Source organism: Carassius carassius, chromosome 28, assembly GCF_963082965.1.
Source record: "Carassius carassius chromosome 28, fCarCar2.1, whole genome shotgun sequence".
Classification (NCBI taxonomy): domain Eukaryota; kingdom Metazoa; phylum Chordata; class Actinopteri; order Cypriniformes; family Cyprinidae; genus Carassius; species Carassius carassius.
In genome coordinates, this window is record NC_081782.1 from 3432125 (window position 1) to 3448880 (window position 16756).

The 16756-nt window shown below is 34.0% G+C and overlaps 1 protein-coding gene and 1 pseudogene across 1 annotated transcript; both read left to right on the forward strand.

Annotated features, from left to right (window-relative positions):
- Nucleotides 1–211: 211 nt before the first annotated feature.
- Nucleotides 212–8619, forward strand: LOC132107574 (uncharacterized; annotated as a pseudogene).
- Nucleotides 8620–12924: 4305 nt separating this feature from the next.
- On the forward strand, nucleotides 12925–14639 carry LOC132107736 (uncharacterized). Its single transcript, XM_059513908.1, has 3 exons — nucleotides 12925–13037; nucleotides 13242–13379; nucleotides 13704–14639. Exons 1-3 carry the CDS (start codon nucleotides 13035–13037, stop codon nucleotides 14241–14243), a joined length of 681 nt encoding a protein of 226 aa, XP_059369891.1. The 5' UTR covers nucleotides 12925–13034; the 3' UTR covers nucleotides 14244–14639.
- The last annotated feature ends 2117 nt before the right edge of the window (nucleotides 14640–16756 follow it).

Sequence of the window (16756 nt, forward strand, 5' to 3'; positions counted from 1 at the left end):
TAAGGTTATTTATTGCCATTGATGGTTCCATGTATATCTTTCTATTCAATAAAAGGCTCTTTAAAGCAAAAAAAAAAAGTTAGGTTAGGTTAGATGTCCAATGGCAAAGGTTATTAATAGTGTGTGTGTGCATGTTTTATCTCTTTAGAAGTTCATTGTGTTTCTGAATGGACTCCTGCTGCTCTTTCTGCTTCATCATTGGACAGAAAGTATGGAAGAACAGGAGATGAACCTTACAACTCTTGCCCGAATAATAGACTTCTTTGAGCAGAAGTGAGTATAGTGCATACATTTAAGTTTTTAAAATAATATTTTACTATATGATACACAAAGACGAAGTAAAGAAATAAAATGTCATTAGTAAACTGTGTTAATGCTTGTCATCACAAAACTTTTATTGTCTTGCTCTATATTTGACAGCTATAATGACATCAGAGGGGATTCATATGCTGTAGCCATCAATGTACCGATGAATCAATGTCAAGGGAACTTTCATCCTTCAAATGAGCACTTCCTGAATCTGACGAAGAATGCAGAAAGTGTGAGAGATGCCATTTATATTAAATCAAATCGGTTTTACAAGGATGAATACTTCATGGCATCAGGACTATGTAATTGCAAAATATCAGGGAATTGCACAAGTAAGTCAGTGTATGTTCTGCTCCATAATGACTCATCCTTAACCTTTAAAAACTTCTTACAATGTAGAAAAAATGACAGCTGTGTTGTCATCTACACCGTCTACTCACCCTGTCTAAATATATCAGACATTATACCAAACCTTGAAAACTTGAAAAATCATACTGGTATTAAAGCCTTTGTCTTTAAAAAAAGTCTTTCTGAAAACTTTACAGAGATTGTGAGTCATGTTCCTCTCTATCACTTTGTGAATAAAACTGTTATGCCTATAACAAATTAATGTTAACATGCACCACAGAAGAAAAACATTGTCAAGACTTCACGCTCCTGTCCCCATCAAGTATAATGGTCAAGTTCTCAGACATTTAATCAATTACTGTACTCTAAGTAAATGAAATGCAGCTCATTTTGGTTACTGTATTGTCTAACTTAGCTGAAGTCTGTCCTAGTGTTACAGGATGCAGAAATAAAGAAAAGAGAGAGGGTAAAATATATAGAATTGTTCTGGAAAGTCATTGTACTTATACTGTATTTAGATGGCAGCTGTCTTGTAATAATTACTGATATATAATGGCTTATTGCATGATGAAAAATAAACATTTGTTCAGCAATTCTTGTGTTTTGGTTTAATTTCAGAATATTTTATGCACAAATGCAAACACAAACCTTGAAGTGGGTAAATGCATTAAGTGTTAACGTAACAAAGTCTAACTCTGAGTTTTATTTCATTTTCTGTTCATTGTGGATAACTAACTTTTTCCACATATTACATATTCTACAAAGAACACAAAGTGACAACAGAGCAGCAAAGCATGCATGGATTGTCTGTGCTGGAAACTCAAATGAATATGTTAAATCATGCAATAATTTGATATGGCTGAAAATGTAATTGTCTTTATTATTGTTTAAAAGTATTTACAGTGAATAATGTCTTATATTTTTAATCTCATGACAACACAGCTAATCACTGCTATCATTACGTCATTTTGTGATTACTTTCTGTACCTTTTATAACAAAATCTAAAAAAGAGGTAGCAGTTCGGTCAATTAAGTCTCAGAGTAATTACAGTCATTTACTCATAATAGTCCACCTGAAGGGAAACCTGTTGCATGTGGTTTTGTTGCTTGATGCACAACTATATGTTATTGGAGAATTATTCTCTCTCAAGCATTAGTTTCTGAAAGCTCTTTTCAGAAGAGAGCAGAGAGAGCCAGCTGAGAGCCAGTCAGATTGTCATGCAAGAAAGGACATTAACTGAAATGAATTAAATTATATGCAAAATGTTTGCATACAGTTTGTCAAACAGCCTTCTTTGTTAAAGAGTCATTTTTTATCTATTTACTTATTTTTGCATATAGTTGATCCCAGAATTATCTTGGATCAAGTGGATCCGAAACATCATCTCTGAGGAGCTCAGAATTTCTGCCCATATCATCTGTGTATTAAAGGTCATTAGGAGACAGAGAACTTTTGATTATAAGTAGCCTAAGTCATTATTTGCACAGTTTACAATAGGCTAAGTAAGTACAATCCCGAAATGTTAATTCTGAATGTACAAAAGTGAGGGGAAAAAAGGTAATAACTCTGTGATTTGTCTTCTAGGTTAAAGCCAACCAGACATGATAAGCCTTATTGGAATTCTGTACTCATCAGGGTCCCATATCAACATTGCACAGATGAATTAAGTCTTGATTTGGTCTTTAACACAGACAAAGTATAAAATATATTTACAAATAAATCTGCAAATACAGTATGCACACATTCATTTGTATGCTCATTATTGTATGTATAATTCTGATTTAACCTTAATGCTGCTTACAGTATATCAACCAAAAGTAAAAAGAAAATATCTTGCAGTGAAATGTGTTCAAGCTCTACTGTACTGCCTTGTGTGTTAACAATGATATTACTCCCAGATGCATTTTTGTAACCAGCAGACCTCAAGTGAGCAAGGCTTGGGTTAATCAACCGAGAGTTCAGGTTATATGTGACGGTAAGTTCACTTTGCTTTCTGGAATACACCACATCTTATGTCAAGCAAAGGTGAGCAAAAACAACTTCAGTGAAATGTGTGCTCTTCAGAAAACTGAAGGTAAATAAAGAGCTATAACATTTATCTTTGTGCTTATAGTCAAAGTCACATTCAGAGACAGGTTACATAAACTGCTTGACGAGCCTTAAAACTCAGGCAATTAAAAAAATAATCTTTAAGGCCTCACTGTGTCACTTGCTTCACCTGTGTGTTCAAAAAATTCAGGGGCAGGAGAACCCTGCGGTCCTTACTAAAATTATCCAATATTTTGATAAAAAGCCAGTCAGTTTGTACAGATTTTAGTCAAATGAATTAATAATTCAGTTTTAAATGAGTAAAATTCATGTAAATGTACATGCAGTTTGAATGTAAAATTGCACAAGGAATGTTTCTTGAGAATTGTTATGAACGTATGCATATATTCTGTCTTCCAGTGTCCAGCCAAAGACCAAGATAGGAACTAATGCTCAGTATGCAATAGCAATCAGTGTCCCACGATATCTGTGTACAAACCAACAATCTCAAATTGAGAATGTGTTCAGCAGGGAAGAGGCAGAATATGTCAGATATTATCACTGAAGGAAAAACGTGTGCTCTGCTCAGCGTCACGCAATGTGATTGCTGCAGGGCCAAATGTAGTAACAAGTGAAAATTCTGAGCACATTCTGCTCTATCCTCCAGGTGATTCTCCCATGAACACACTTCTGAAGAATACAGATCCAAACAACTGTGTGGTTTTCTATTCGTCCAACTCACCTTGTGTGGAAACGTGCATTAAGAGCGCTGACAATATTCTTCCGGGCCTTGGAAACTGGACAAATGTTCGAGGAGAGGGAATGAATCTTTTTGTCTTTGGAAATCTCAGGAAGTATGTCGGGAAGGAAACTGGCAATGATTTCCTAATTATTAATCTGTTATTGCCTCTTTATCGGTGCACGAGTACAAATGTGATGGAATGTCAGAATTGTTTGAAAGACGATGCTGTGATTCCGTTTTGTCTTCCTGGAACGAAATCCACATTTTTGTATTTCCAAGAACTGCTTTTGTCAATAACTGAATTGTTTCTTTCATACGCTCTTTTTGCGCAGCATACACTGGGCTATGAAATCATTGAATTTTATTAAACAAACACATACTCGTTTGAATTATTATTCAGACCTGTTCTGTAAATAATAATAAAATAACTATACATGTGTCCTTTGCCGACTGCCATAATTACAGATTTGTGTGCAGACATATTCAGCTCATGGATATCTAGTTTACTTTTTATCCAGTGTTTCAAACTATTAACACAACAGTTTGTTCCTGATCATTTTAATGTGTTATTCCTTAAAAACGATTTAATCTCTAGCAAAAGTTGATTGACCAAAGCCTATATTTTGCACAGTAGGTTTTAGTAAAGCATCTTGAAAGATGGAGCTAAAAGTGTGTTGATAAATAGATTTATAGTGCATTTTGAGTATATTTGTTAGCTATTAGCATACAGCATGAGACCAAAACACAGTGCATGAAAGATGTGTGAAAGACTTTATACATCACCAACTATTTAGTGGGAGATAAATATAAATGGCTTTTTTAGACATTTGATCTTAAACAGAAGTTTAGTCTGACTAAATATTTGCATCAGCGCTATAATTTTCATAATCTTACTGAGTGTGTCTCATTATATACTTTTAGTGTAAGACTCTTCAGACCAAACGATCAGTCTCTAGTCATGTTTTAAAACATAAAAATGTATAAATACAACAGATGGCATATTGAGCATACTGTCTGTTTTACTGACTGAGAGGTGCGAACCTGCTTGTCTCATCCTGCGGCCTCTTGACTATTAAAACTGCCTGATCATTCAGTGTCCTCTAGGTGGTGTCAACAAAAATAAACGAATAAATAAATAGACAAATGCTGAAATGAAAGTGAATCCATATGTTTCTCTTATGCTGTTTCTGCTGGAACTCATGAGAGTCTTTGCAGGAAGTCAGAGGTTCTTGACCATCTTGAGAAAGTAAAACATTGGCAGATAAATAATGGTACAATGGTACTATTAATCCCGTAAAGCTGTATCATATTTGATATTTCTTTTTTCTGTATCATATGTGATATTGATGCAAATGTCTAAAGCCTATAAAATATAACATGATCAAAACTTTTAAAAAGCACTTAACTGATTGATAGTTCTGTTTTAGCAGTAAAAGTCCTTCTGATATAAGTATAAAAACATCCACCATCCGGCTGTGGTTCTTGTGTCTTTTTGTTGTGAAATTTACAGGGCTGTCCTCGACTAAAGATTTTTATGATCATTTGTACAAGATGCACAGCAAATTTAGAAACCATGTTTTAGCAACAGGTTTATTATCAACATGCTTTGTAGAATAAATTATATTGTGGAACTGTCTAACAACAACAGTTATATTAATACAATAATAATCATAATAATAACAATTTAGAATTTAAAAACATAAATTCAAAATGTATTAACATATAATATTAAATAAATGTTTACTTATTATTTTTGTTGTTGTTGTTAATATGTAGATATAAAATACAATTTCAATAATATCTGAAACGTTTAAACAAAATTTATTCAAATGATATAATCACTTTAACTAAATAAAAATATGATATATAGCATATACATGCAAACATTTTTTTATAATATGTGCAATTAAAATGTTATTTTAAATAATACATTAAAATTGCAATTTTACTACCTACACACACAAATAACTAAATATTTATTATGAATTCCCATAAGTTTCATGTTTGCCAGCTTGCGTGACTCTGAAAAAAAATTGGAGTAGAAAAAAAATCTCACAAATTGCTAGTATTTCCCAATCAATTACAAAGAAACAGTAGCAGAAACAACAACAAGTAATATTAAATTAAATGTAAAATTTTTCAATAAATAATAAAATATTTTTTCTTATAAAATATCATATTTTTTTCCTTAATTTACAATTTTGAAGAATCGTTTTTACAGTGTTGAGAGTAAATGTATCTGTAAATGTATTTCCAGGTATTGTAAAGGGAAAGTATCATGGTGTTTATTAAACCTGTTTTGTCGGGAAATGGACGCTAGATGGCGATACAACATGAGTGCACAATTCATCGCCAGGAAGACTGTTGTAGCTACAGTAGCACTACTGCTATATTCTTTAAATATTTTAAATAATATACATTTAATTAGTTGTTTATATATTTTTTAAATAAAATGATTAAATGTTTACATTGAAGTGAAGATTTTTAAAAAAGAAGAAAAGTTTAAGATGCAAAGTGAAACAAAACATGAGAAAAAAATAGCCTAAGGAAATAATTATAGGCTAATTTTGAAGTCATTATGCTTTTCTTTATGAGGAGTTTGTTGCAACTAGACATTGAGCTCTTGAAAATATAAATAACTAATGTAAATACTTTAATGTCATTCCCTTAAATTGTCTTTTATCATAGCCTACATGTCAAATCATAACAATGGCTGATGTTTTATATTAAATTGAGGATGATTTGTTGACCATATATGGTCAAAAGTAGTCAGTAGAGCTTGTAGTTTACCTTTTGTTCCCTATGGAAGAGGCAGTCTAGTGCTGTTACTTAAGAACATTATTGTTATCATGGAAATATTTCCAACAATATAATATTAAAATAATAGCCTGTGGTATTTGTCTGAGATTGTGTTGCAGATGATGATCATGGACACAATGCAGTGATCCAGGTGTAGGTATTTTTTTTGTTGGGGGGGGGGGGGGGGGTGACACAAATGGTAAAAAAAGTATATGTAAATCAAATGACCATGCCATTTCTCAAGCGGAAGGCTGCATTCTCCGGAAGTTGCATTTGCAGGCTGCATACATCATCAAGCCTGGTTTATTTCAGTTAACTGAGCCATAAGCATATTACAACAGTTTATGCTTTCTAAGAATAATTTATAACTGTTAATTAATCTATTTGTGAAACGACCATAGAGCAGGGGTGCCCATCCCTGTTCCTGGAAATCTACCTTCCTGCAGAGTTTAGTTCCAACCCTGATCAAACACAACCGTCTGTAATTTTCAAGTGTTCCTTCAGATCCTAATTATTTGGTTCAAATGTGTTTGATCAGGGTTGGAACTGAAATCTGCTGGAAGGTAGATCTCCAGTAACAGGGATGGGCACCTCTAATATAGATGATAATCAAAAACAATCAGGTTTATTTGAGTATCTGACACGCAAACTGTAGAGTCACAGTCGTATTCTGGAAAGGTGAGTCGAAAACAGTAGTACATTTGCATTTAAAGAGACACACGAAAACAGGATATTTTTGCTTCCACCCAAAAATAAGCATTTAAAACAGGGTTGGGGAACATTGAGTTTATCTGTTTGTTTATTAAAACCAAATAATCTTTTTTTCTCATACATTAAAATGGATTATTTCAGCCATACAAGCCATACAAACACAAAATGCCAATGACATTATCTTACATTAACTTAAGAAGAAAAGTGCAACACTCACTCGGCAAACAAAATATTTAACTTTATTTCTTTACGAAAAAATACATTTTGGCCAACTTCAAGCCCTTAATCACCCGGATCTGTGACTGAGACCAGCCTATCTTTTAAGAAGAGGGCTGGTCTAGACTCAGAATAAATACCATTCACTTCCTCCGCACTCATTTCATATCTGACATATCCTGCTCTTCCTTTTGTGGAGACTCACGTAGCATCTCTGGACTTACAGATTTGAAACAACAAACATGGTGAGACACAATTAAGACTTTAAAGGATGTTGGTGAGAGTCATGTTTTTTTAGTTTTTTTTTTCGTCGTCAAGGAGTTTGGAGAAATTTTGATGAGTTGGAATGAACTACAGTATGCACATGATTTATTTAGCTTTTCTGAGTGTGATTGTTTTGTGATTTTAGAAGCTCGTTGTGTTTCTGAGTGGACTTCTGCTGGTGTTTTTGCTTCCGTATTCGACAGAAAGTGTTGAAAACAACAATGTGGACATCAGTACTCTTGCCCGTATTATAAACTTCTTTGAGCAGAAGTAAGCCTGTCTTCAGTATCTATTAAAAGTTAAAACTTTTAGGTTAACTATAAATATTAACTTGGAAGGTTTAAGTTACATCAGCAAAGAAAAAGCAGACAGATGAGAAGCCATTGGTTAACTAATCATCAATAAAACATTAATCATTAGTCACCTAAAACAATACTTGATCCCGTTTACTGTTTTCCAGCTACAAGAGAGTTGATGAAGATGGCCATCCTCGTCAGTATGCTGTAGCCATCAATGTGCCAAAGGATCAGTGTCAACAGAATCCTGAACAAAACAACTTCCTGACTGAAGAGAATGCAGAGAGTGTGAAAAATGCTATTACTGATGAAACAAACGGCCTTTACCAAGGTGAAGATCTCATCGCTGCAGGAAATAGAAAGGTTGTAATCAGTAAACAGAAGCAATTCTACATCCATTCAGAGTCTCTGCTGCTGAATCCTGATAAATACTCACCCATGACCAATCTTTTGAATAAAAGAAAAGACAGCTGCTCTATTTTCTACACATTTAATTCTCCCTGTGTCGATACGTGTCTGAATGAAAACGGCAACTACAACATTTTGAAGGCCCTGGAGAAGTGGAAAGTACACAGTGGAATTAAAGCTTTTGTCTTCAAGAATGTGTGGAAGCGTGACTCTGAAAAAGATCTTCAGACCAAATTCAAGCAGATTGTGGCTCATGTTCCTCTCTACCGCTGTGTGAGTGAGAATCAGTGTTATGCTTGTAACGGAGAAGGAAACACTCCCATCGATGCGAAATGTCTGTCTCCAAATCAGAACTAAAAAAATTTCAGTAACACAATGGCTCTTTTTCATTTTTTTTTCTATGTGACACTGAATTAACATCTTCTGAAGAACTTTTTGTTTCGAAATTCAGTATAATTAGATTCACTTGTAACATACATTTTTTAAATAATCTTGATTCTCACTACAAATAAAATACTTATGGTTGGCAAACTTTGTGTTTGGATTTATTTTTCAATATGAAAATTCATCATATTAGATTAATTAGATTAATGCATATAAACACACCGTGTTTCATAAAAAGGTCAAAAACGCTGGCTATAAGGAGGCCTTAGGTATAATGGTTTATTGTGAACAGGGCAGATGTAGGGGTGCATGTTCTGCAAACATGATTACAAAAAACACAAAGACAGTCTGCTGTAGAGTTAACTACTGACTACTGCAAGAAAAAATGAGCTTGATGCAGTTGGGGTGCGCTAAAACAGACTGTGGGCCTCAGAAAGTTTAATATTTCAAAGATAACAAAAATACATTAACTTATATAAATAACGTTGTGATAAAAGACTCAACAAAAACACTGCAGTACAGAAATTATATACAAGTGATTTTATAGATACAACTGAGGAAAAACCAGACATACAACACTGATGATGATTATAACAACTCTGAGTGTGTTTGAGTTTCAGTTTTAGTGAGTGTCGTTTACACATGATCGTATCAACTGGCAAAATTTGCCCAGCAGATCGTTCACATAGACAAAACCGAATATCAAACAGTGCTGCTGCACCATCCCATGAGCAAACTGATCTAGTAGACAGATAGGAAAATGTACATGTATCAGGTTATTAAATGCAAAAAGGACTTTTAAACAAACCAGATCTATGTTCTTTCAAAATAAATTAATCCTAAATATTCAATGTAAAAACTAAATTGTGATTTCAACTTAAAAAAGTGTTTGTGTTCCAAAGTATGCTCCAAGTTGTCACTTTTTACTCAAGTCAAGTCACTTCTATATACAGCACTTCATGCAATAGACCTGTTCAAATCAGCTTTACAGTTTTAAAAAGGAAAATGTTTAAATGAAGCAAACTTAGACATCTTCACATTTGATGTTGACAATGTTCATGGATGGTTACTTATATTTTTCTTTGCACTGGAATCACCGGTCACCTAGACAAATTCCTTGTGTGTGTAAACACACTTGGCAATAAAGCTCTTTCTGAATCTGATTTATGTGTTTGAAATACAAAAACACAGCAAACACATTTAAGTCTACTACAGGAGAATTGGCTTCAAGCAGATTGTGGCTAACATTCCTCTCTACTGCTGTGTAATGCTCTTGAAGGTGAAGAAGGAAACATCCCCCCCCCCCCAAAAAAAACCTGTGCACTCTCCACCTCTAACTACTACATGAATTAATATGAATTACAATCTACTTTTCTAAACATGTTAAGTTGTTTTGCTTTTACATTTTAACAGAATGTAGTAAAGGTTTTAAAATACATTACGTGTGATCAGTGATTCCCTAAAAAACTCAAATGTTTCAAATCTTGTGACAAATAAGCTTCATGTTGTCTTAAAGGGGTCATGATGACATGGATTCTAAATTATAATTTTAATGCGTCCTTTGAGGTTTACTCATAATGTTAATAAAGTGTGGAAAAATGATTATTTCCAATGATTATTAATGATTATTTGCCCTGCACATGTTCTTTCGCTCCATTTGTCCTACTGATGACAGACTCAAGTGTGTGGACTGTGTCAGAAAGCGAACGTGCATCTGTATACTGTATCCAGTTCAGACAAGATAGCTGCAGTGAATGCAATTTCTGTTTGCTGCTGACGCATGCCAAACTCGCATTCAGTGTGATCAGGGCTGTGTTCCAGTCCATTTTCTTATGCCCTTCACTTGCAAACTTCCCGCCATCTCATTTACTTGGATGTACGTCATTGATTATGTTGCATGAGTTCCCACATCTGGCGGAACCCTATTTTAATATCATGTGATTTGGGTGATTTTGCAGTCCTTGTGCTCTTAGATTTAACAGCCGCTTTTGATACAGTCGATCATGCTGTTCTCATTGATCATTTAGAACATTGTGTTGGTTTAAGAGGTCTTGCTCTAGATTGGTTTAAATCATATTTTGCAAATAGGAGTTTTTCAGTCAAGATGGGTGAACATTACTCAAGTAATGCTTTTTTGCCCTGTGGGGTTCCCCAGGGTTCTATTTTGGCTCCTTTGCTTTTTTCTCTCTATATGCTTCCTCTTGGCTCGATTTTTAGAAAACATGATTTGTCATGTCACTGTTATGCGGATGACACACAGGTTTATTTGCCTGTCAACTGCAATTTTGTGGGTCTTGAGTCTCTTATAGTATATTTGGCAGATGTAAATGCTTGGCTTTCCTTAATTTATTTTATCTTCAATTATAAGAAAACTGAAATTATAGTTTTAATTCGTCAGAATTTTAAAATTCCCCGAAACTGGATTTGGGAGGGATGTCTCTGTATTTGAAATCATGGGTAAAATACCATGGTTTCATTTTTGATGAAGGCTTAAAGTTTGACCTTAAAATAAATGTGGTTGTCAAAGCTTTGCGCTAAGCCTCTTTTTTCTTTTGAAGATTTTGAAAAAGTAATTCACGCTTTAATTTAATCTAGGCTGGACTACTGTGACTCACTTTATTTTGGGATTAGCCAGACAGCTTTATCTCATTTGCAGCTTGTTCAAAATTGGTTTCCTGTTTGTTATAGAGTGGATTTTAAAAATGTTCTCCTCGTTTATAAATCTCTAAATGGGTTGGCCCCTTCCTATCTCTTATTTAGTTATTGACTGAGTATCAACCCACTAGATCCCATCGGTCTTCCAACCAGGATCTATTGTTTACCCTTAAATAGAGGCTTTAGTGCAGGGGAGATCATGCTTTCTGTATTTCTGCCCCCAGGCTTTGAAACGTCTTGCCACTGTCCATTAGACAAGCCTCTTCTCTTAATATTTTTAAATCCAGGCTAAAGACATTTTTACTTTCTAAAGTGTTTGGCTAATTGGATATTTGTGTGATTTTATAATTTTTATGTTTGTTTTTTGTGTGTGTTTCTGTTTTTAATGACCTAATGGAAAGCATGGAAGTTATCAAGTACAATTACAAAAAAAAAAAAACGGGGGGGAGGGGGGGTTCTGAAGTTCCAACAATTTTTGTGGAAAGTTTGAAATTTTAGAAAATGAAAGATACACAAATATTTTATAATTAAAAATATCAATAATGAACACTTAGAATGACAATGAAGAAGTGATAAGAAATGACAGACAACATATTATTTCGGTTTATTTCAGCAGATAGTGTCAATAGGATATAATTCTGTGTCAGATGAGCTTTTGCATCTTTGGCTCTTTGAGATTAGAATGAATATAATTTATTATATCATGTATGCACATTCACAAAAGAACAACAAATGAAACATGATGCCTCAGACAAGCATTGTGTCATTGTTTGTTGTCCAAACTGAAAACACCAGAAGGTCACATTTGACACATATGACACATTCAATAAATGATAACATTTTGTAGTTTACAAAGTAAGTGAAGACATTCTTTAGTATTGTCATGATCCAGTCATTGAACTTCCGTTAATTCACCACCAGAGGTCTTCATCCACAACACAGACTCTCACACTACACAGTACACCCTGGAATACATTTCCCATGCTAAAATAATACATTTCCCAAATAATAGTCAGATGGTTCTGACTATTATTTAAAATTTCAGTCTTTACAGAGCTCAAGGAGTCAGTAATTAAGTGTGAACTAAGTGTGAAGTGTGAAAGAGTGTGCTAAAATTGCAGTAAACATTAAAATGTGCAAATAAAATATGCATAAAATGTAATAATGCATGCTTGATAACACAGCAATTTTTGCTAGAGTAAACCAAAAACAGATTTATAGCTACTGTATTTTTTATGTATTTTTTCATAAAAACCCTTTAAACACAACAAATAGTGGCTGCTTCTGCAACCTTGCTCACACATTCAGTGAAAGAAACATGTTTTTTCCCACATTTGACCCTTTGACACAGAAGCTGAATGTGACTGAATGCTCGTGCTGCAGGTCTCTTCTCATCTGTGATCTCACATGACTCTAATAACTGGTTAAAACCTGCCAGGTCATTTGAATAAACAGAGCTAAATGTCAAACAGCCCGCAAGCACTGCAACACATTGAAAAATTGATCACACTTGTTGCATGCACAAGGCCAAACGGATCATGCTGAAAAATATCATGTTCATCTGTTTGTAAATATAGATAGAGTAGTAGATGTTGAAGGATGTTCCTACAACTTGATTCTTTGTAATCTAAGAGAAACCCAGAGAGTGTGGAAAGAAAAACCATTTGAGAAAGAATAAGTTGCTTTATTTCTAACCTGAAAATGGGATGTTAAAGTCACCAGGGTGAAATGGTCACTAGATGGAGATAGAAGGGCAGTATAAATGTGATGTGTTTGCTTCACCAGTTCACATCTCTCACACCAGACCAGATTCACACATCATCTCTGAGGAGCTCAGTGCACTGCATCTTCTCCAGAATCTACGACATTCAGCATGGTAAGCAGCATTACAATTTATTGTTAGTCCACATTAAATTTTCATTTTACTCTTTCCTTGTAATTGTAGTGATAGCAATTGACAGGACAGTAGAAGTGACAGAAAGGAGAATGGGAATGACATATAATACAGAGAGTGACTATGCTGCTTCTACTACATGGAGGAAAATTATGACTGCTTTTTTTATGTTTTTGCTCATTTAAGGTTTTCACTGTATGTATGAGGGTCCTCCTCGGGATTATTCTGCTTTCTTGTATTCAGAGTGTGGTGAATGAAAATGTGGACATTAACACCCTTTCCAGGATTCAAACATTTTTTCATCTAAGGTACATTTTCATTATGCTAAATAAAATGAGGGAGTAACAATGTTACAGTAAGACTGTATTTGTCAACATTAGTGTATGCATTATGTAGCCACAAATTATAATATAATCTCACAAGGATTAATAGGTATTCATTCCTAAAATGTGTTCTTAGCACAAATAAATTTTTGTACGCTTGCATTATAGACAGATAAAATGTTATCACAATGACCCACAAATGAATTTTTCCTACCATTAAAGTTTGCACGGTTGCACACAGCTCCAGCATACAAGTTATATTTCTCAATAATTTTGCTTTTGTAAATGTTGATAATTCTTTTCTTTTTCAACCAGCTATGAAAACGGCCAGTATGCAGTGGCCATAAATGTCCTAAAGAGGCAGTGTGAAAGTGTTTTCTATCCATCAGAAAGTAACTTTATGCTGAATGATAAATCAGCAGACGTTAAACCTAAAATAAATCCTGACAGCAAGTATGTCTACAGAGGCACTGAACTCATCGCTGCAGGGCGTCATAGAGATGCACATTCAGAGTATTTACTGATGAATCCTCAAAACAATTCTCCTCTGAGAGACTTAATGAATAAAAAAAAGGATGGATGTGTGGTTTTCTATACCTTAATATCTCCCTGTATAGACAGATGTCTTAATAATAATGTTAATAATAATATTATACCAGGTCTTGATGAATTAAAGGCATACCAGGGAATTAAAGCCTTTGTTTACACATATATCTATAATAATGACCAAAACAAAGAAAATCTGCATGAGGAACTAAAGAAGATTTCTGATTGTGTGCCACTTTACCGCTGTAACCAAAAAGGTTGTATCCCCTGTGGAAAACCAGGTTCAGATGTACAAGTGGATAACCAATGTTTGAATTAACAATTATGTCTCAGTTGCTAACTTGAGTTTCTTGTGTGACAGCAATGCTTTAGATTACCTGATGTGCTGGTAAGCTGCTAAGTCTTTTGAAGATATGCTTCATTGCTCAATTGGAATCTTTCATATGTTGCCTTTTGCTTTTTCTTTCATAAAGTTGACCTATATTTCTTACACACGAGTAAATTCTGACAGGAGAGCAAAAATGTTCATTCGAAATTGTTGTTTTATGAAAAAAGTACCAGTAAATTAAAGCCATTATGACCATATGGGTTGGACCACAATGTTTTTCAATAATCTTTGTATTAAATTGCTCATCTGTTTATGCTTTTTTTGACAATATTTGTAATGCTTCCATAAACGCTGCTTGGAAAAATAAATGCATTTGTAAGCACCATCTGTTTTATTTATTTTTACTTTACACAATGCTTGTCAGTGCATGTTCTTGTTTATTTTTAATACATTTCAAGTTTAATCTTTTTTATATAAAGCTCTTTGAATTACCATTGTGAATGAAATGAGGTAATGTGGTATAAATGAACTTACTTTACTCACTTCACTGATTAAACATTGGGCTGTTATTGAATGACTTGCAGCTCATAAAACTATAAAAATGACTTGCAACTTTCATAAAACTGTTTTTGCCCAGCATAGATTGGATTATGAAATCAATTACATAATTATTAATTAGAATTCTTACTCTCCAGACACATTTCTTTGAGGCATTATCTTTGAAAACCTAAAAAAATAATTTGTTCTCTGTATACTGTCACATTATTTATTACAATACAGAAAATACAAGCTTTTCATCTTTACAGTTTGAACAATTTCAATGACTTCATATGAAGTAATATTTTCTTCAAAGAAAAGAGTGACATTCTTTCACATGATTTATTTACATTTTTAGAACGTAACAATTCTTTAAGGTAAATGAAAATTAGCAGTTTACTTCAATAGTCTGTAGTAATTTACGGAATTACAGTAATAAGAAAAAAAGGTAGAAACTAAAAGTACATAGGCCTACTGTAATTCGAACAAATAATTGAGGGGCTAATCCTGCCTCTCTCTAGCATCAGGCCACAGGTTTTCATCAACATCACATCTAATGTTCTCTCTTGCCATGCACCTGCATGACTTCCAAAAGAGACATTTAGTCATGTGGGTGGTGATCAAACACTTTCCACCTCCAGGCAGAGAAAAACTTCTCTGTTGGGTTGAAGAAGGGTGAATCTGCAGGCAGGTACAAAACCATAAATCTGCGATGTGCTGCAAACCAATCTGTGACAGCTGCAGAGTGGTGAAAAGCAACATTATCGCAAACTATGACAAAAGCTTGGGGGGTTCTTACTGGCTCCCCCTGTTCTGCTGGCACTAGCTGAGCATAGAGCTGTTTTAGGAAAGCTATAAGCCTTTCTGTGTTGTATGAGCCAATGAGTGCTGTGTTGAGAAGCAAACCATCATTGGCCATTGCAGCACACATGGTGATATTTCCCCCCCTTTGGCCTGGAACCTCCACAGTGGCCCTTTGACCTAACATTGCTTCCTCTGCACCGTTTTCAAATATATCATTATCAGCCAGCACTCCATCTTGAATCTCCCGCAGTTTTACTGCATTGTTGACAACAACCATGTCAAAAATAGCATTTTCCTGCGCATCTGAAAATATTTTTTCTCCTCCTCCTGTTGGGGGCAGCCTTTGGGTCCTGTTCTTAAAAATATAATTTACAGTCAAACTTACTGTAATGTATATCTGTGTAAATATTCTATAATTGCAATACAAAATAAATTCCTGTAATGTTTTTATTTACTGTAAGGATGTAACTCTCACCTGTTTGTATGATGGAAAATTTGCATTACATATTATATATACTGTATGTATGTATATATATATATATATATATATATATATATATATATATATATATATATATATATATATACATACATATATATATATTTGTTTGTGTATAACAAATCTAAGACAATACATCTGCTTAGCCTTTCAGCTGAAATTGCAATCAGCAGTGTTTGAAAGGCACAAGGCTGAAATCTATTGTTTTGAATGTGTGGTTCACAGTTTTGACAGCAGTGTGTTAGCATTTGAACAAAGTCCTGTAAATGCACAGTGTTGTGCAGGTTGTGGTTAACGCCTTTGGATAAGTGTGTAGAGTTTTGAAAACTGTGTTCCAACAATGAAAAAGAACTAGAGTTTGGTCCACATGAACTGCTGCTGTTCAGACTGTAGTTAGAGTTTTGCACAAGTGACTCCAGTTGTGCCCACTGTCGTATAGCAATCGGAAAAAACTGTATTATTAATATAAATGTGACTTTGACAAGTTCAGTTTATTAAAAATACTTAAGTATATTTATACTTCACAGACAGGGCTTAGACTATGCCAGGATTTGGCCATAGTTAAATTAAGACATTTAAATAATTTTTATAAACGTGCTTAGAAAATATATACAGATAGTTAAAAAGTTGTAGAACAATATTTAGTTTATTATATTGCAAATAA

Bases quoted from the DNA above. Each gene is read 5' to 3' on its own strand.
- LOC132107736 (XM_059513908.1), top strand. The intron at 13,380-13,703 runs CTAAATAAAATG...AGCTATGAAAAC, and splicing joins TAAGGTACATTTTCATTATG to GGCCAGTATGCAGTGGCCAT.